Source organism: Xenopus laevis, chromosome 2S (assembly GCF_017654675.1).
Source record: "Xenopus laevis strain J_2021 chromosome 2S, Xenopus_laevis_v10.1, whole genome shotgun sequence".
Lineage (NCBI taxonomy): Eukaryota > Metazoa > Chordata > Amphibia > Anura > Pipidae > Xenopus > Xenopus laevis.
Window position 1 is genome coordinate 154,564,905 of NC_054374.1, and position 22,055 is coordinate 154,586,959.

The 22,055-nt window shown below is 36.7% G+C and overlaps 1 protein-coding gene across 2 annotated transcripts in view; it reads right to left on the reverse strand.

Annotated features, from left to right (window-relative positions):
* Window positions 1-788: 788 nt before the first annotated feature.
* The window catches only part of LOC108710006 (contactin-5), a 759,713-nt gene continuing 738,446 nt past the window's right edge, over window positions 789-22,055 (reverse strand). For both annotated transcript variants that reach the window (XM_018250343.2, XM_041584574.1), the window contains 4 exons: window positions 20,144-20,330; window positions 19,188-19,300; window positions 14,469-14,637; window positions 789-1,546 (listed from right to left, as the gene is read on the reverse strand). In XM_018250343.2, the coding sequence (XP_018105832.2) occupies window positions 1,446-1,546; window positions 14,469-14,637; window positions 19,188-19,300; window positions 20,144-20,330 (570 nt within the window). In that variant the 3' untranslated portion in view covers window positions 789-1,445. The remainder of the gene's footprint in view (window positions 1,547-14,468; window positions 14,638-19,187; window positions 19,301-20,143; window positions 20,331-22,055) is intronic.

A 22,055-nucleotide genomic window follows, 5' to 3' on the forward strand; every position in this document is an offset into this window, starting at 1 on the left:
CGAGAGGCTGAGCTCGCCTCATTGGTGGAGCGCACCTGGCAAGTGTTGCCATAGTTATTCTAAGGGTGATCTGAGCATATGTTGCAGCAAACTTTGGGGACCTGAATATAAAAAAGAATGGAACCTCTATTTTACATTGTAGCCCACTGCTTGAATTTAATTATTGACTTAATGGGATCACACTTCAATAACTTCAATAAGGTAATGATGTCTGGCCATGGACATGGCAGTCATACGGGAGAATGTAATAAAAGTCGGTAACGGAAAAACTATTTGCAATACGAAAGGTAATTTTATAGTTTGCGCCAATACACAGTAAATTGTTATGTTTGCTCCAAAAGATTACGACACCTTCTAGCACTTCTGAAGAGTGCACAATTAAAATTCGCAAAGCACAATTAAAATTCACAATGCAATAACAGTTTAAGGAACAATATTACATTGCAAGATGTGGATTTTTATTCTTATTGGTGCGAATTGTTTTGCTCTTTGCGACTTTAATTACATTGTCCCCATAAAGTCTTAGACAAAGGTATATTTCTTTGTTGACACTACAACATAAAATATTTTCTAATATAAAGTTAGATAACAGGGATGCATTAATTCCAGGAGTCGGCACTAATTTCTATAGGGGGGGAAGTGCTGAGTCCAATTTGTGGCACTTTAATCCCTCGCCCATAAACATAACAAAGTGAGAAATATCGCCACTGTTCAAGATTATCCAAAAAATACATTATTAAATAAATAAATACATTTAAGCTTTTAAATAAATAATTTAAATATGACTATACTTTCAAACAGCTGTTTTATTGACCATAAATACTGATAATTTTCTTTTCTTGCTGTAAGAAAAATGATTTTAGTCGTCTCCAAATATCATATCATTTTCTGAAAACAATTGCTAATTTCCCAAATCATAATGATTCTGTTTCACAGGCCTCTTAATATCCGTGAAATGGTAAAGCAGTAAAGTGCCATAGCTATATAGCCATTGTTGTTTAATCTTGTATATTAGACAGAGCAGTGAATTGGCATTTAAGATTAGGAGCAAACATACCCACCATGTACTGTAGCTCATACCTTCTCAGTTTATATGTGTACTGAACATCACTGCTTGAACAAAAGAAACAAAACACACTCAGGTTACCAAAAAGAATAAATCGCATAGAAGGAAATCCAGAGCTTTTAAACTAAAGTCACTGCACTTTTCCCTTACAGAAGCTTCTGAAGGACGAACTATTCGCAAACCGGTCCATTTATACAAAATAATCCTTAAAGGTAAAAATGAGAAATCATTTTGCCTCGCTCCTCAAAGTCTTTTCCACTTAGTCTTTGGGTATCTTATTGAAGAATAGGTCCAGGGTTCGATTGCCTTCATGTATTAGAAACGTCTAGCTTGTAGTCAATACAAATAATCATCAAAGCAAAAGAACTGCTTGTCTTCTTCACAATAATGTTCTGGGAATCACCAAAGCCAGAAGTAATATTAAAGACGAGGAGGCTGCTGAAATGCAATGTGTAGAAGTCTGAGCGCTTGTAATTTTACCTAGAAAAAAAAAAGAAATAAGTGTTTAAACTTGGCATTGCAGTTATAACCAAAAACTTTTATAAAGGCAGTATTGACATTTATTATGTTGGTGGAAAAGCTCCATCTAACCACTCATGGATTTCGTTGCTTTCTTAGTGATGTTATCATAAACGGAGCTTAGTGATGTCATTTTTGTCACATGACACTATAACTTGTGTATAATAATAAATGAAGTACCCATTGTTGGAAAATACTAATATAATATGTATATATTATATTTGTATTTATATTTATTTTATAAAGGCAGTATTGGCATTTATTATGTTGGTGGAAAAGCTCCATCTAACCACTCATGGATTTCGTTGATTTCTTAGTGATGTTATCATAAACGGAGCTTAGTGATGTCATTTTTGTCACATGTAGGGATGCACCGAATCCAGGATTCGGTTCGGGATTCGGCCAGGATTCGGCCTTTTTCAGCAGGATTCAGATTCAGTCTAATCCTTCTGCCTGGATAAACCGAATCTGAATTTGCATATGCAAATTAGGGCTCGGAGGGAAATCATGTGACTTTTTGACACAAAACAATGAAGTAAAAAATGATTTTCCCTTCCCACTCCTAATTTGTATATGCAAATTAGGATTCAGATTAGGTTCGGTATTTGGCCAAATCTTTCACGAAGGATTCGGGGGTTCGGCCAAATCCAAAATCAGATTTCAGGAATATCTAGGGATATAAATAGATTATTTCCTTATAAACGGCTCTTAGTGATGTCATCAGTTAAAAACAGGGCTTCATGATGTCATTATAGTCACTTGTGTGTTATAATACATCAAGTACCCCTTGTTGGAAAATATGAGGATATGTCATTATAGTCACTTGTGTGTTATAATACATCAAGTACCCCTTGTTGGAAAATATGAGGATATTAGAAGTAACCTTGTAGTTCCATGACTTGAATATGGTCATGAAACTCCTCTGTGACTTATACTATCCTTATATTTTACAATAGGGGGTGTGTTATTCACTATATATAAACCCCAAGCATTGTGATAGCTAGCCACTCTATATACTGACCACCTCGTGAGCCCAAATCAGTATATGGAGTGAGATCCTTTAGTATATTGGTATCAATAGTAAGGAGTAACTGGAATGCTACTATCTAAGTCATAATCCCTGTATCCAACCCTGAAAGTATCTTTTTTTCTGTTCTTCTGGCCATATTAATTTGTAATGTTCTGTGAAAGAGAGAATTTGTATTGGTCCTGTCTGATGCCCATTGCCTTGTTTTGGTGATTATGATTGATGCTCAATACAGCTATGTTTTTTTTATCTAAGATTACAATTCATGTAATGTTTATGTTTAGGTAGGAGCTGTTAGCAAACCTGCCTTGCTATGGAAGTCACAATTGCCATCCAATACGTTATTATGACTTAAAATGCAGATCACAACAAATACTTATGTTATTGATGAATGAAATGTAACATGACTCTACATACTCATCAGTGAACCTTCTACGTTTGTACCAGGAATCCACAATAAGCTAGAGATACGCTGAAAATAATGTCCACATCTCGCGCTATGGCAAATTGGTTTCGAATTTTCTGTAAACATGTGCAAAGAATCCTGATTGATCAATATTTTACACATGTAAATGAGTCTGCACTTGTATCACTTAGCTCATTTGATGAATGGGATGCGGAGATAGCATTTAATAGCTTTGCTCAGAACGTAGCACACCTGTCACTTTTGCTTTGAATGTATAACACCATCTGGGTCTCTCAGAGCCTTATTTCTTCATTTGTATTCTCTGGGCTCAACCAAGAATGTGCTTAATAGATATAATACCTGTGACTGAGAAGGGAAACTAAATAATGCAGAAAGAGAGGAACACATCCTTGACATTAAAAGGCATGATTGTCTCATCAGAACCGTCTCAGAAGTGTTCAGGCATTGAGTTGTACATATGAGTAGTGATGGGCGTCCGATTTGCGACGAATTCCCATGTTTCGGTTCAGGTGAATTAATTTGCAAAACTGCAGCGAAAATTCGGCGGTGAAAAACCTGGCGAGTCAAAAAATAATTGTCGCGCATAAAATTGTTGCGCTTCAAAATTATTCGGACGGACATTGTCTTTAATGCATTTGGACCGAATAGTCGCGCATATAAAAAATTGTCGCTCGCAAACGTTCATCAAAGTTGATGCGCGTCAACATTTTGAAACCCATTGAGATCAATGCATTTCGCTAATTTTTTTGCAGTTTAGTGAATTTCTTGGTAAAGTCGCAAATTTTTCAAAGATTCGCCATCACTAAAAATGAGTCTGTATGAAAAAGATATTGAGGCTGACAGTATTTTAAATGTACAACAACCCTATATGGACATGGTGGGCAGTGTACAAAACAAATATATTTAAGCATAAAAACTTTGCCAGTGAAATAACTGAACAATTTGAACAGGTGGCCCAGGTGCTCCTGCCCCTCAGCCCAAGGGAGCGGACAATCCGTATATAGATAAACAAAATGTTGGAGCCAGGCACTATGGTAGGTCAGGCATAGATCAGACTAATATTAGGTAAAAATATTTGAAAGTTTTTATTTTATATAATCATCTCATGCCTAACGCGTTTTGTGTCACTAGGACACTTATGTCTGGTGCAAAAAACAAAAATATACTGGGGCAACAAAAACCATGAATTTTGCAAAAGCTAATTTTAGTGCCTTGAGGGCTGCCCTACAGAGCATTGATTGGGGCATTAGGTTTTCAGCTAAAAACACAGAACAGAAATGGTTGTCCTTTAAAATGATATTAAATCATTACTGTTCTCAATTTATTCCCTTAAGGACTAAACATAGGAGCTCTAAGAATCATCCTGTGTGGCTTAATACAGAGGTAAAGAAGTTAATGGGAAAAACGAGAAAGGCATTTAAAAACTACAAATCTGTAGGGACAGAAGCTGCATTTAATGAATATAAACACTGTAATAAATGTTGTAAATCAGCAATCCGGAAGGCTAAGAAAAGAAATGAAGAGTTAATTGCGGTGGAGGTGAAAACTAACCCTAAAAAGTTTTTTAAATATATTAATAGTAAAAAGATGCAGGTTGAGAGTGTTGCTCCATTAAAAAATGGTACCAGTATGGTTGCAACAGATACAGATAAGGCAAATGTGTTAAATCAGTTCTTTTCTTCAGTGTATACAATAGAGGAGTCTGGGTTCACAGGCTCACTTAATAACTGCACGAATGGTTCAGCTCAATCTAGTCAGTGGCTGACTCAGGATATGATTCAAAAAGCTTTAATAAAAATTAATGTAAACAAGGCTCCAGGGCCTGATGGCATACACCCCCGGGTTCTAAGAGAGCTTAGTTCAGTTTTAGACCAGCCCTTATTTCTGATTTTCTCAGATTCACTGTCATCTGGTATGGTGCCTATGGATTGGAGAAAAGCTGATGTTATTCCAATATTTAAAAAGGGATTACGATCTCAGCCTGGCAATTATAGGCCAGTAAGCTTGACATCTGTGGTGGGCAAATTATTTGAAGGCTTGTTAAGGGATCACATTCAAAATTTTGTCCTAATGAATGGCATTATGAGCAACAATCAGCATGGCTTTATGAAGGATAGGTCATGTCAGATGAATTTGATTGCATTTTATGATGTGGTAAGTAAGATTCTGGATAGTGGGGGGGCAGTAGATGTGATCTATTTGGATTTTGCCAAAGCGTTTGATACTGTGCCCCACAAACGACTGCTTTCTAAACTAAGGTCTGTTGGGCTTAATGAAGTTGTTTGCACGTGGATAGGAAACTGGCTACAGGATCGGGTACAGAGGGTGGTTGTTAATGGGACATTCTCTACTTGGAGTAAGGTTCTTAGTGGGGTCCCCCAGGGCTCAGTATTGGGTCCACTTTTATTTAACTTGTTCATTAATGACTTAGGGGAGGGTGTTGTAAGTAATGTATCAGTATTTGCAGATGACACAAAATTATCCAGCCCAATTAATTCCATCCAGGATGCGGCACTTGCAACATGATCTTGACAAACTGGCAATCTGGGCAGCTAAGTGGCAAATGAGATTCAATGTTGATAAATGTAAAGTCATGCACCTGGGATGTAAAAATATCCACTTATACCCTTAATGGGACTGCACTAGGCAAATCCATTATGGAAAAGGACGTTGGAGTCCTTGTAGATGATAAACTTGGCTGTAGCAAGCAATGCCAGTCAGCAGCATCAAGGGCAAATAAGGTCTTGAGCTGTATTAAAAGGGGCATAGAGTCACGGGAGGAGGGGGTCATTCTTCCACTGTATAGAGCACTTGTAAGGCCCCATCTAGAATATGCCGTACAGTTTTGGTCTCCATCACTCAAACAGGACATTATTGTATTAGAGAGGGTACAGAGAAGGGCAACTAAGCTGGTAAAAGGTATTGAAAATCTTAGCTATGAGGAAAGACTGGCCAAATTGTGGATGTTCACGCTGGAGAAGAGGCGCTTAAGGGGTGATATGATGACTATGTATAAATATATAAGGGGATCATATAACAATCTCTCTAATGCTTTATTTACCAGTAGGTCTTTCCAGCTGACACGAGGTCACCCATTCCGATTAGAAGAAAAGAGGTTCTGCCTAAATATTCGGAAGGGGTTTTTTACAGTGAGAGCTGTGAAGATGTGGAATTCTCTCACTGAATCAGTTGTACTGGCTGATACATTTGATAGCTTTAAGAAGGGGATGGTGTTTAGCAAGTGAGGGAATACAGGGTTATGGGAGATAGCTCATAGTCCAAGTTGATCCAGGGACTAGTCCGATTGCCATTTTAGAGTCAGGAAGGAATTTTTCCCCCTCTAAGGCAAATTGGAGAGGCTTCAGATGGGTTTTTTGCCTTCCTCTGGATCAACTGGCAGATAGGTAGTTAATAAAAAAAAAAAAAAAAAAAAAAAAGGTTGAACTCGATGGACGTGTCTTTTTTCAACCTTACTTACTATGTTACTATGTAGTCATAGGCTTGTGTATCTGACATTCATCTCACTGTGTCGCCATTGCTGTTTTTATATTCTTTGCTTCTGGCAATTCATACAGACAGTACAGGTTTGGGATACGTTATCCAGAAACCCGTAACCTGCTAGGATGTCTCCTATGGATTCTATGTTATCCAAAAACTTTTCTCTATTTGCTCTAAGACAAGAAACTGACAACATTTAGGGGATTATTTATTAAAGTCAAAATGGTAAAAACTCAAAAAAGTTTTTTCTACTATAAAATCTGAATTTTTAGTGGAAAAAAACCCTCCATTTTTTGAGATTTTTTAAAGCCCTAATCTGAAAATCCGTCATCTCAGACCTGCCAAGGCTGTATATAAGTCAATGGGAGAGGTCCCTATCCTATTTGGAAGTTTCTGTGGTCTGCGCCAGAATTACCCCTAAATTCGACGATTTAGGACTTTTTGGGCTTTTTTTTTTAGGAAAAAGCCAGAAAAATTGTAGGATTCAGGAAAAAAACTCGATACACAATATGATTTTTCCATACGTTTTTTTTGTGGTTTTTCCCTGAATCGATTAATCTGTGCTTTTTAAATAATAAATAAGGTCAAATTGTGGATTCTAGTTTGGTCAGACTTTTTTTTTTTATCTAAAAAATCTGGATTTTGATAAATAACCCCCTTAATGAAAGAATGATGTGGGGTCAACTAATACTTTTTCTAATGGAGATAGCAGCAAACATTAAACAAGGACTGTTCTAAATTAAATGAATTGTAGTCCTGAACATCATTCTTTTAAAGAACTTAAAAGATTTAGCATGTGACAAAAAAGTCAAATATTTTCTGCTGCCTTTACTATATTCTCTAGTTAAAATGATACGGTCATATATTTACTTTCTTTTCTGCCTAACATTTTAAAATGCTCTCTTAACCCAACCTAGGAATTTATAAAAGAACTGCCACTTTGCGAGCAAAAGGAAAAACCCTTTTCAAGCACAAATTAACTAAACATTTATTTTTTTAAATGTAAGGATATGATTTTTTTTTACCAACAATATCTCAAAGCAGCACCCATGGGAGAGAGAGATCACTTTAAGTGGCACATATAAAAAGTCAATTTCTATTATACCTATTCGAATTATAAGTGAATGACATATGCAGGTATGGGGTCTGTTTTCTAGAATGATTCGAATTTACAGAAGGCTGTCTCCTATAGACTCCATTTTATCCAAATAATCCACATTTTTAAAAAGGATTCCTTTTTCTCTGTAATAATAAAACAGTATCTTGTACTTGATCCCAACTAAGATATAATTAATCCTTATTGGAAGCAAAACCAGTCTATTGGGTTTATTTAATGTTTATATTATTTTCTAGTAGACTTAAGGGATGAAGATCCAAATTACGGAAAGATCTGTTATGCGGAAAGCCCCAGGTCCCGAACATTCAGGTCCCATACCTGTATTCCAATGTTATTTATATAGCTGTTATGAACTAGCTGGAACACTCACCTACAAGGGGGGCTTCAACTGAAAAAGCTTGACAGTTATTATTACTCTATTATTAATCAGCCATAATCTAGCACAGCGCTTACCACCAGCATCAACACCCGAGCTACAGAGATGATAAATCAGGGACTGGGAACAGTCACGTTTACAAATTCTTCTAGGGCATTATTCGTACCGTTTTATGCCAAGCTGGGAAGCTTTCTAAGGTTATAAAGGGACATGTCATTAATTTAAAATTGTTTATTTAGCTGACTGTATTATAAAATCTGCCTGACACAAGAATTTGTTAATTTCCAAAATCACTGTTCTGGCATATCATAAAAAAAACTGCTGACAGGTTCTTCAGTGAAACTAATATCTCATGATATGGTAAAGGTCAGAGCATTAAGTAGAGCTGTTATTACGTTCTGGCCATGAAGATCCCTTAACGTGACACAATCATCAGAAACAGCCTTTGTGAGTGAAACCCATTCTTGTCACCAGCCACAAATGTCACTCATGGGAACCTGTCAACACATTTGACTTTACACGGTTGACACAAGCTTTGCCATTCACTTCTTAAAGGAGAAGGACAAGCATTTTTATGTGTTAGGTAACCCGATTGATTGTATCTACTTACCCGACACCATGGGATGGAGAAAACGGCACCGGCCCGGGGTTTTTCCAGGGAGCACCACGGAGTGATCCTCTTCTGGCTTCTTCTATCTTTACATTTCCCGGGGCAGACGCATGTGCAGTAGAACAAAATAGGCGACTTTTTCAATGAAGTTTGGCTTTTTGCTCTAATGAGCATGCACAGCCGCACGAAAAAAAAAAAGAAGACAATCGATCCGTGGTGCTCATTGGATGAACTCCGGGCCAGTGCAGTTTTCTGCTGATAGGAGGACCGGCCGGGGTTTCAGGTCAGTAAATATAATTACTTGGAGGTGCCTAACTTTTGGCACCCCAAAGTATAACATGCCTTTCATTCTCCTTTAAATTAACCCTACACTATCGTCTAGTGCCCGAGCATAATAATTACTCCAAATAAACCCCCTTGTAGAAAAAAAAGTGCAGGGCAAGGCACAAAATATAAAAAACTGGCACAATCTGTGTTGCATCTTAAATGTGACCTGTCACCTTAATAAATAATTCCCAAAGCTAGGCAAAATAAACTTTATTCACATTATAAAAAATTATTTAAATCTTGTCTTGGAATTCACAATCACAGCTAGCAAGCAGGTGTCAGATTGTAGACACTGAATCTTTACATAATGCCAACATCTTGTTTATGTGCCATAATGGGGGGGCCTAATACTCTTGCTCATGCACTGGCTACACAGTTACATGTTAGAAGAGAAGGGGAATTGGGGGAGTGAAGTGACATCTAGGAAGTACTGAATAGAAAGTGGAAGTAATGCCTAAGGCATAGAGGAGGGGCTGACAATATGTGATTGACAGTCAACACTTTTTAAAAAGTTTATAACAGGCATGGATGTTTTACTGACAAAACAAAATTGGGTTTCATGTTTCATTAATGGACTTTTATAATACAGTTTTTATGTCTAGGGGACAGGTCCCCCTTAAGGCAGTTAACGCAAGCCCTGGGAGTTTCTTACTGGCTAGGAAAGTCAGGAATTGCCTAGTTTTTAAAAGTGGAGAGAGCAGAAGATTCTGTATCTTTGAAGCGCACTTGCTAGAGGGGACAGATGGTGCAGAATGGGGGAAGCTTCAATAGGAGAAGAGGGTGGGACTAGTTAGTGGGAGATTTTATGTAAACGGTAGCTAGTGAAGAAGTCAGACTCAATTGATAGGCTTGGGGATAGAGATACCAAAAGAAGCCCCATTGTGAGGCACTCATACTTTGGGGATTGGGCATTTGTTAATCATTATTTCTGCTGTAACTAGTAGCTTTAACTAAAAAAACATCAATGAAGTAAATGTATTGAATACTGAGAGGAGAATATACTATATACCATCTTTAAACATCTGATAGACTGTTGTACAGTTCCAGCTAATAAACATTCAACTATGTTTCAATAACCGCTGAAGGTGTGTGTGAAGTCTGTGTGGAAACCCTTCCAATATAGAACGTCCTATGTATCACATGCTCTACTGGGAGATACAGGGAGTTGTAACTTGCCAGGCCTGTCTGGTAAAGGAAAAGGCAGTGTCCTACTAGGGAAGTATAAAATCCAGGATCCCATTTGGAATTCAAGCAAATGTTTCTGTAGGATTCTGTATATGGCCAAAACTTTGGACTTTGTACATCCCTACAATTTTGTCAGGACAAAATTAATTATGTCAATCCAATATCTAGTGGTGTAACTATAGGCAGACCCCACAATCGCAGGGGGGCCCAGCTTCCTCTATAGCGCTAAATAATTCACCCCTCTTACCAGCGATCAGAAAGGAGTATGCAGACAGTGAGACGGGGGTGTGGGAGGCATGGAGTAGCCAGTTGGGAGGTGGGAGCGGTTAGGAGGTGGGGAGTGGGCAGGAGGGCAGGGGTCGGGTAGGGAGCTCTGTGCACAAAGCCCTTCAGTGCCCGCTGTCAATATCACTTTATACCTCACTTTTCTAAATGGACTTCAACTTTACCAAAGTGCTTTTCATTGCTATCAAAACATGGGGATATTATGAAGGAATAAAAATAAAGCAAAACCTACTGTATGTACCTTGCTGATATGTATCTGCGTGTGTCACATTTATCAAAGGCTTACATTTATCCCCACATGATGACCCCAGTTTTAAATGACAATAATAATCCCTGATTTACACTTTGCATGACGTAATTGATTGAAAACAGTAACCGCCTGATACTTACATGCTGGCAGATTGCAAAAGATAAATCAGCAGAGCATTTCACAGAAAAATCACTCCTATAAGGTATAACCCCATTAATCAAGTCTTTCACTGCACCCTAGGTTATGCTGAGTACAATAGCAAGCCAATTTAATGAGCTTTTTTTCACTGCTTGATAAAGGAGGCAGCAAATCAACTGTACAAAAACTCTGCTTTGCAGTAAATCCTGCTTTTCCGCATGCTTCAGAAAAGGAACAATATGTTATCTTATTATAAATGAACAAAATATGTACACAGATATTACAGAACTAAGGGGGCGTTGTATTAAGCCCCAGCATTTTCCCGCAGTCGGTATGGACTCACCCTGGTGGTCTAGTGGGCGGCCGGGTCCCCTACCGCGGCTCAGGCGGGTACGCCCGCCACGTGCGTCCTTTCCTTTGCTGTGCCAGCTTCCCTATGGCGCATGCCGCTGGCACTTCTGGGTTTTATGCACCGGCGTGATGACATCATCGTGCAAGGGCGCGATATTCAAAGTATTTAAAGGGGCCTTGTTGTAAAAAAAACACTGCCCGTTGTTAGGTTCAATTTGTAAAGTTCCTAGGTGCCTTGCCTTTGTGTTTTCTTGCTGATATTACTGGTTTGACTCTTGCTTGCCTACTCGTCTATTCTGATCTCTCCAATCCTGACCTTTGCCTGCCTGATTACTCCGACTTCTCAGATCCTGATCCTAGCCTGCTTGTGACTACTCTGACCTCTCCAATCCGACCTTTGCCTGTCCACTGACTAATCTACGTTCTCCTATCCTGATTCCGGCCTGTCTGACGATTATCTGCTTGTGCTGGCCCGGCCTGCCTGTTCCTTTTGGTGTTCTTCCTTCCAGTATCCTGGTGAGACAATCGTGCCCCTTTGCTTGTCCAGAACCGTTAGCTTTGCTCCTCTCTCAAATAAGACCTGGCAGCATCCGATTTGCCGAGGGCTCCTCCCGAGGTGAAAGGCAGCGGTTATAGGCAGAAGTGAGAGCCGTGACCAGGGAGCTTAGCTTGGGTTCTGGATATAGGGTGCTGAACGTGACACAGTCTTTTTGAATGAAATCCTGAAAAAGTTGTGAACTTTTTTGGGATTTATATTTCAGCGAAAACGGAGACAATTCCGAATACAAAAATACTCCAGCTACAACTTGTCAAAACCATGTAGAAGTCAATGGCAGATGTCCCTTTTACAACTGGAAGATCTTTCTTTGATTCAGGGTTTTAGAGGCTTTTTTGTCGCTTTCGTGCAATAATACAAAAAAGTTGTCAGTTACTGTGGGACAATACAGAAACGTCCTGGTTTTCTCAAATTTTCAGAAACTTCTCCAATTTGTGCTTTTTCATTGGGAATTTTTAAATACATTTCATGGTTTTAGAGAATGCTAGTTTAGTCGCAGTTTCAAAAACCACTCAAATTAGACAGTTGATAAATAGGCCTCCATGTACCACAGAAGAGGGCCATTTATCAAAGTCTGAATTTATCTCATTGTTTTCTAAATTTCCACCACTTTCACCCATTGATAAATACACCTCTAATAATCCTATAGGAATGACTAAAGGGTGGTGGAATTTTACTGTGGCGAGCTCTAATTTCAGACTTCAATGTATAGATCCAGTGTTTATACAAATACCCTTGTATCCTATCCAATAAACAATGCTTAGTGATGTCTTCAGTTAAAACCAGAGCTTAGCCATGTAATTTGTATCACATGATTCCTCGAAACATTTGTATTATAATGAATAATGTACCGCCCATTGTAACATGAGGACGTCACCTCGGACTTCTATGACCTGTATAAAAGCAATTGTACCCTTATGTGGTCATGGAATGTAACCTTAAATTATACAATTCTGGATAGATAATTCCCTATATATAGCAGAAATACAGATCTTTTTTTTTTGTTTGTACAGGTTGTCCCATGATAGATGATTACCCAGTTCAGTAATCTATGGAGTGAGCCAAACTAGGCTGAACCAAAGCTTTAGGCCATTGGAACTTGGAAATATGGGCTTATGAATAAACATTGATTGAAAGTCTACCTGACTGAAGTTTAGGGGATTATGTATTAAACTCCGAATTCAAAAATCCCGAAAAATTTGTGATGTTTTTTTATAAAATCGGACTTTTAAAAAAATCACGAATATTTCAAAATGTATTAAACCCCCAAGGATGGAAAAGTCTGAATCAGAAAATCCGGCATCTCAGACCGTTCGAGTATCATATAAGTCAATGGGAGAAGTCCCAATGATTTTTTAATTCAAGTCTGCTTTTATTGAGAGATATATGCACAAATAAACAGATTTTTAAACAACGCTTTTTTGATGTGAAAATTGGATCTTTTTCCTGCAAAGCAAATTTTTGGGAAAATATAATAATAAATAAGCGTAAAACCCCAAGCGGATTTGATCGGAGTTTGCAGCAGAAAATGTTGAGATGTACATCTCTACATACAGAAAGAGTGTGAATAGTGATGGGCTAATAAATTCGCCAGGCATGGATTCACAGGGAATTGCCATGTTTTGCTGCCTTCGAATAAATTAGTAAAATTAGTAAAACTGCGACAAAAAATTGTGCATGAAAAATCCACGTGACAAAAAAAATTTGTTGTGCGCAAAATTATTCAGATGACCAGTGACTTTAATGCGTTTGGACAAAATAGACGAGCGTATAAAAATTGTCGCTCACGTCAGATTGTCGTGTGTCAAAATTATTTTGACGCCCATTGAGATACATTTAGTGAATTTTTTGATGTTTCACAATAAATTCACAATTTTTTCGGCAAAGCGAAACGCCATAGCTTTACCCATCACTAAGGGGCAGATTTATCAAGGGTCGAATTTTGAAGTACAAAAAAATTCGAAATTCGACCATCAAATTAAAAAACTTCAAATTCGAATATCGAATTCGAAGTTTTTTCAACAAATTTGGCAATCCTGCGGTCGAATAAAAAAAGATTTTAGCGATCGATCGAAGGATTTTTATTCGATGTGTAAAGACTTAGAAAAATGTTGTAGAAGGTCTCCATAGGCTAACATAGCACTTCGGCAGGTTTAATTTGATATTAAAGTCGACGTTTTTTAAAGAGATAGTACTTTGATTATCGAATGGTCGAATATTCAAACGATTTTTACTTAGAATCGAAGTCGAAGTAAATTCAAAGTCGTAGTATCCTATTCGATGTAGAAGTATCCACAAAATGACTTCGAATTTCAAATTTTTTTACTTTGAAAATTCCCTCTAATTCACTTCGACCTTTAGTAAATCTGCCCCCAAGCGTGAATTGTACATAAGATGGACTTGATCAAGGCGGTAACATGAAGAACTATTAAAAATTTTTTCCATTGGAATTAATCCATTCCAACATTTTGACCCCTTACTTCTTCAACAGAAGAACCTTAGAACATATCTTCTGTTCTATTTATATCTAGAGTATAACTGCATCTCCTAAAAAAGTAGTTGGGATAATGGAATATCAGATGTGCAATATATCATGGGATTTAAAGTGGACTGAAAGCACACAAAAGTGTATTATGCATTTGAAAAATCTATTTATTTTTTGTCTTTCCTTTAGTGACAACATTGGTCCTGCTTTAAGTGCCACATATCTGAGCAAATTGACTTCTAATCCATTACCTGAATAAGACGGCACTCTGATCTGAGAACTGGCGATGCCATCCCCACCTTCACTAACGGCTCTGACTTCAATGATATAAAATCCGGCTTCGGGAAGGAGAACTACAGCTGAAGTTGTCTGTGTTTGAATGACTTGACTGTTGCTGTGACCCTCTTGTCTCAACATGACCTGCAGATAAAGAAATGATAAAGAAAAATACATGTCTGTTTTGCATTGATTAAAGGACTGAATTAAATAAAAGAGTAGTTGATATAGATCTGCTTTCACAATTTACGAGGCCCATTTATCAAAGTGTGAATTTATCTCAATATTATCTGAAAAAAACGACAAAATCCTTACAGTTTTTTTCTCCGCATTTATCAATACACCTGAAATACACCAATATCCTGAACATTTTGATTTGGGGAAAAAATCCGTATTTTATTAATTTTTTGAAATTTCCACCGAAAACTTTTTTTTTAATGATTTTTGCCCGAAAACCCCCAAATTTTTCGTTATTGCACGAAACCCATCGCAAATCAAAAAAATCTTTGGGACTTCTCCCATTGACTTCCCATCAACCTCGGCAGGTCTGAGATTTTCGGATTCAGGGTTTAATAAATGCCAAAAAATTTGTGTTTTTTTTTTATATTCCGATTTTATACTAAAAAACATAAATTTTGGGATTTTCTGCATTCGGACTAATCCCCTAAGAGTGCCTCAAATGAACCTGCTGTGAGTTACTGATAGATTTCATCTGGTCTTAATGCCAGATTTATATTTCAAAAACTACAACAAGAAATAAAAATAAAGATCTATCAAGCATGAGCTAGAGTTGTGGATTTGCTACAATGGCGATGGTTCCCTTTTAAATCACAATCTGTATATTACTCTCCAAAATATGGCAAGCAACTAAAACCAAAATATTTTTTTCCCCCATTTTGGGCTAACTCAAACCTACAGTATAAGCAAATGAAACAGAAAAGAAATATGGCTGATATAGCTATTTTGTACCTTGAACAATAAGGCCTGTGTCCTCTTATTGAATATTTGTGTTGCTGGAATAAAGAAAAGCATGTGCCCTGAGCATTAAAGCAAGAGAAGACTTGCCGGCATGCATCCAGTTCACAACAGCTCAAAAACTGAGGTTTTTACACCCCTGTTCTAAAATAAACAGCAATATCGCCAACAGTTTAGCACCTCCACTGGCACTTGCACCTATAAAAGGTTAACTTGCAAAACTGTGCGTGCACATAATCTTCAAGGGCAAAGGAAGGGGATCCATGGATGAGTAGCGGCCTTGCCCATGATTGCCTCGTTACTGTGTAAATGCTTGTGATCATTTAGCAAGGCTTAATCCCCTGTCCACAGCAGAATTTACTGGACTATTATAGCTCATATATAGCACAAACCTGCAGGCTAGCACTGCAGAGCAGCCAAGCAACAAAACATTTAATTACTATGTTTGTATTTTGCTGGGGTTTATTACAAGTTAACCCTATTTTTATGATTAGTTCTTAGATGTTAGTGGAATAGGGCAGCATATTGCTTGTTGTAAAGAAACCAGTCTAAATAAGGCGAGTGTTGGCTTTATAATACAGAAAGGAAAGGAGAAAGAAATTAGAGAAAGGTGAAACCTTCTTTAGGGAAATAAAATTGTAAATAAAGGTGGCGATGTCACCCAACGAGCGGATCTCTCCCTGATATGGCCACATTGAGGTGGGCGATTTTTGACCCGAGTATAAGCCGAGGTAGAGTTTTTCAGCATATTTTGGGGGCTGAAAAACTTGGCTTATACTCGAGTATATACGGTAGTCCAAATTTGATTCGAAATTTATCATGTACTGTCCCTTTAAGAATTCAAATTCGACTATTCGCCATCTAAAACCTGGCCAATTGGCGTTTTAGCCTATGGGGGACCTCCTACAATCAATTTGAAGTCTTTTGGTGGACATTTGAAAATGTTTGGGTTTTTTGCATATTTTCGAGTTTATGGGAGTTTTTATAAACTTTTTATAATTTTACTACCTTACTACAGATATGCTCTGAGTAACCAACCATTCTATAAACAGTCTGTAGGCCATAAGATATAAACAATGGCAGTGGTGGGGGGTTTAAGGTGGGTTTGGAGTCCTCTCAGAGGGCCCCAACACAGATGTGACTGCCTGGTTAAAAGGGTTGTTCATTTTTAACTTCATTTTTAGTATGATGTAGAGAGTGATATTGTGAGACAATTTGTGGCTGGTTTACATTTTTTATTATTGTTGGTTTTTCCAGTCATTTAGCAGCACTGCAGTTTGCAAATTTCAGCAATTTGGTTGCCAGGGTCCAAATGACCTTATCTTTGATGTGATTAAGAGACTAGAATATGAATAGGAGAGGCCTGGATAGACAGAGGAGTAATAAAAAGTAGCAATAACAATAAATTTGTAGCCTTACAGAGCATTTGTTTTTTAGATGGGGTCAGTGACCCCTTTTTGAAAGCTGGAAAGAAACAGATGAAGAAGACAAATACTTCAAAACCTTTAAAAACTAAACAATGAAGACCAACTGAAAAATTGCTACGCTATAACATACTTAAAGTTAACTTAAAGGTAAACCACTGCCAGGAAATAAAAGGAACAAGTCTAGCGGGAGGGAGTTGGGTAGGGTTTGGTGGGGCCAAGATTAAACCGAGTCAGGTGTTTTGTTTAAATGAGCAATTTTAGAATAATTGGTGGCTCACAATACATATTCTCCTGCTTACTAGTAGTATGGACCCTCAAAGTTTTCTCCGGCAACTCTGTGTGTTCGATGTTATTTGTGTCTGTGAATTATTTTTAATCTAGAGTAGAAGCTTTCAGACATTTTGTTTTGTGGGTTAAAAATTTGCAACACCACACTTTTACCAAATGTTATTCAATTCTGATTCATTTTGTATTCATTTTTCTTTCTGGTATGTCACAAGAAAAGCTATCACAGCATCAAAACTCTTATGTGTTAGGCCCCCTTCTTTAAAACACCCATGTAGAAGACATACGTTTTGTAGTCTCACCACCATTATCATGAATTAATCTAATACTAGGAGTTTTTCCCTTATCTTTTTTTTTCACAATCAACTTTTAAAATAAAATAATATACCTGAGAGGACAAAAATTAACAGTTGCAACTTAGGTAAAAGAAATACAACAGAAAGATTATAAAATTGTTATAACACCCATTCTCCCTAGAGCAGGGGTCCACAACCTTTTTTTTAACCAGTGAGCCAAATTCAAATGTAAAAAGAGTTTGGGAGCAACACAAGCATGAAAAAGTCAAAATTAGCGCTGTGATTGGTTATTTGGTAGCCCCTATGTGGACTGGCAGCATAAAGGAGGCTTTACTTTACACTATACTTAGTTTTTATGCAAATAAAACTTGCTTTCAATTCTGGAATTCAAAGATAAGCATCTGGTTTGAGGACACAGAGTAACATCCAAGTGGTTGGAGAGCAACATGTTGCTAGCGAGCTACTGGTTGGCAATCACTGCCCTAGAGCAACTAGGTAAGCAAACAAAAATTCAGTTCCAATTTCACCTTAATTTTTCATCCCCCTTAGGAGGATATTGTACGTCTGTAAAAGAAGGAAGTGAACAGGAATTGGGCGAAGGAGATGATAATAAATAAAGGTTTTATATCTGAATAATCATTATGTTAACAATAATATTCTTTAAAATTATTTGCCATCCCATTCCAATTGAAGTATTGCTATTTTACTGCATTTAAATTAGCAGAGAAAAAAACCCAAAAAAGCATTGCGTATGTCCCTCAATCTACTAACGCTCATTTTCAGTAAAGGTGAGAAAAAGATCTTTTAATATGTGTAAATGGAAAAGGATCATTAGACCTATGTAAAAGCATTATCAACACATTTCTATTGCAGACTTCCTTAGGGTCTGGAATCAATTTGCAGTCTATTTGCTTACAGACCAATAGGAAAATAGACTGTTGGTTGATGGTGTTCAACTGTACAAATATTAGGGAATATATATATATATATATATATATATATATATATATATTAAAAGTATGGAATATGCCATATTAGACAAAATATAACTTGAAAGGCAAACACCATAGTAAATGACATAAATGAGTTGAGAAATGTTTTCAGTTTAATTTGTGAAGGTAACCGTTTCAAAATTAGTCTTCTGTAGATCATTTCTAATAGGCAGATTTATCAAAGGTCAGATTTCAAATTTATGTGAATTTCTTTTTACTGTAATACATTTGAATAAACTCACAACTCGAATGGGAGGTTATTTAAGAAAAAATTTGAACGTAGAAAATTCGATTGAATAGTCCCGACATGAAATTTAGATCTAATTCTAATCAAATTTAAATCAAATTTTCCCTCCAATGTTAGGAAGGCAATTAACATATTCAAATGGTTCAATGGACCTCTGCCATTGACTTGTAAATTAACTCGTTTAGGTTTCAGGCGGCGAATATTCGAATTAGAACTGTTTCAGTGGTCGAGGTGTGATAAATCGAACATTCAAATTTTCATTAGAAATCGGGGGATTCAAAATTTGAATGTGTTGCAGATTTGACACCGAATTTTTTTTTTCCGAAAATTAGAATTCAAAGTTGCTATTTGACCCTTAATAAATCTGCCCCTAAGTGTTATTTACTGAGAATCCTATTTCTACATAATCTTTAGTTCAAACACTCAAAATATGCATGCATTGGTGACGTCAAAAACTTTTAGGGAGTCTGACCTTGTAGCCCATAACATCTGATTCATTTGCCAATGGCCTTACAGCTTCCCAGCCCAAAGACACATGGGAACCATTTCGCATCCACTTCACAATGCTTGGTGCTTGACTAGGAGCTAAAAAAAAACAATAAAATACATGAATATTATGATAGATACACAGAGATAGATAAATATATAGTAATAAATGAAAGCCAATACCTAAAGAGAATAGTCTACAAGATTTCATGCAAAGCATCAGCTACAGCACCTGAATGTTGTCTCGTGCCTACAAGGGGCTATTGACACAAGACCACAAAATTAATTTTGGCATTTAGTTTTATAAAGAAAGATAGAGGAGAGAAATGTGTTCCTGATGGAAAAAAGATTAACGTACATCAATACATCCGAGGTTAGTCTTGGTAACCCTCAATATGCTATTGACACAAGGCAAGACCCAAGAGGATTTTCCCTACAGTTATAAGACTTCTTTATGCTGCCTATGAAAGTAGTAATGGCTAAGTACAAAATATATATTTGTTAAATGGATTTTTAGCTTCAGATATTCAGGTTTATTGGTCTCTGTAGAGTCTCTTACAAAGCATAGGAAAAAATAATTTCATTGAACATTTGCCTTAATTGGCTTTATTTAAAAAAAAAATTAAAAAAAATTGTGGACTGTTAAAAAAAATGCTTATGGTATATAATCGCTTATATAGCTGGATCCCATTAAGTTATAATAATTTCTTTTTTTTGCCAAATGGCCATTTTAATAGCTATCATACCTCAGTGAACCTACACATAGCTCATAAACCTCAATATCTGGCTTTTTCTTTCGGTGTCACAGACGCTTAACCTGGTACGGCTGGAATATAATACCAATACATTGTGTACATACAGCATGGCAATTTCACAGTTCAGATGACTGGATTTTATTAAACTCCCAATCTAAAACACCAATGGAGAAGGCAGGTTACTTACGAGATTTTTTGGTCCCTGCACGCGCCGCGGCACTTGGTGGCCCATATCCTGCTCTGTTGTAGGCTCTCACTGTTATGTGATACATTGTGTTTCCATCTAAATCTGTCAGAATGATGGACGACTCATTTCCGGCAGTTTTCACTTTTTCTGATGCCTCCTCTTGCTCCATATCTTTCCAGTAACTAACCTGCCAACAGTGACCACATTGAAGATTAATTTTGGCAGCTGTGACGTTTTCACTTTATTTCTTTATTGGGAGATCGAAGGCACTGGACTCAAAAGAGTGTCAGAAAATTAACAGGCTAATTTAAACAGAAGTGATTTGCAGATTAGGTTTTATGCCTAAATGCTATTAAGGGAACCACCCAGATGTCTGGAGTCAGAATGTCACCCTATTACTTAGTGACACATTGAAATTCTCTGCCGGTGCTTTAATGTGCAACAGACCGAAAAGAAGAAAATAAAAACTGACAAATAGTCAAAAGAATTGGAAGTCATTCAAAGATGCCTTAATCCTCCACATTTCGAACCAGTAAACACATGCAACACAGTACAGTTATTGGGGAAAGTATCAGATGCAGTCTCTCCAACTTACTCCTGTTCCATTTAGAGACGCTCAGTCTCAGAGTGATAGATAAAGGCTGACAGAACACCCGAGGATATGTGATCCTGGGTTGTCTTTTCAGAAAACCATCATTAAGAAGAAGAGGAATGAGGCAAATTCTGTTCAGAATTGTACATGTGTCTGTCAGAGATAGTTTGGAATTGTTAATTGAAATTGGGTGACATGCATTATGGATTCTTAAAGGGATTCTGTCATGATTTTTTGGGGATGTTTTTATTTCTACATTACACTGTTTACACTGCAAATAATTCACTCTACCATATAAAATGTAATTCCTGAAATATTGGTGTGTAGGTGCATCTTAGGTCATTTTGACGGGTCATGTGCTTTCAGAAAGAGCCAGCACTTTAAGATGGAACTGCTTTCTGAGAGGCTGTTGTGTCTCCTACTCAATGTAACTGAATGTGTCTCAGTGGGACAACAATTTTTACTATTGAGTGCTGTTCTTATATCTACCAGGGAGCTGTTACTTTCCCATTGTTCTGCTGATAGGGGGAGAAGGGAGGGGGTGATATCACTTATCAATAATAGTATATATATTGAATAACTAACCCCCTATTGTAAAAGATAAGGATAAGGATATAAGTCCCAGAGGTCATGGAACTCAGAGGTTACTTCTAATATCTATATATATATATATATATATATATCTATATATATATATCTATATATATATATCTATATATATATATCTATATATATATATATATATATATATATATATATATATATATCTATATATATATATATATATATATATATATATATATATATATATATATATATATATAGATATCTATCTATCTATCTATCTATCTATATATATATATATATATATATCTCTATCTATCTATCTATCTATATATATATATATATATATATATATATCTCTATCTATCTATCTATCTATCTATCTATCTATATATATATATATATATATATATCTATATCTATATCTATATATATATATATATATAGATAGATATATATATACTGTATATCGGGGATGACTTTTCCGTAGTCGGCCAGCTTAAATATATTGCAATACATGGACAGACAATCCCTGTCTTGTTTAAAGGGGAAGGCATTTTTAGTAGCAGTATGCACAAAATGTTTCAATGTCCTTAATATATTGATAATGGGTTGAGTGCAGAGAACCTCTTGCATTTGTCTATGTGAATTTTGTGGTCATAACCTCATTGAACCCCCGCTTAATGTTTTTAAAAATTAGTGTGAGCACAACTTTCCCTTGTTTGTTTTATATATATTAAAATTTAGTTAACCAAA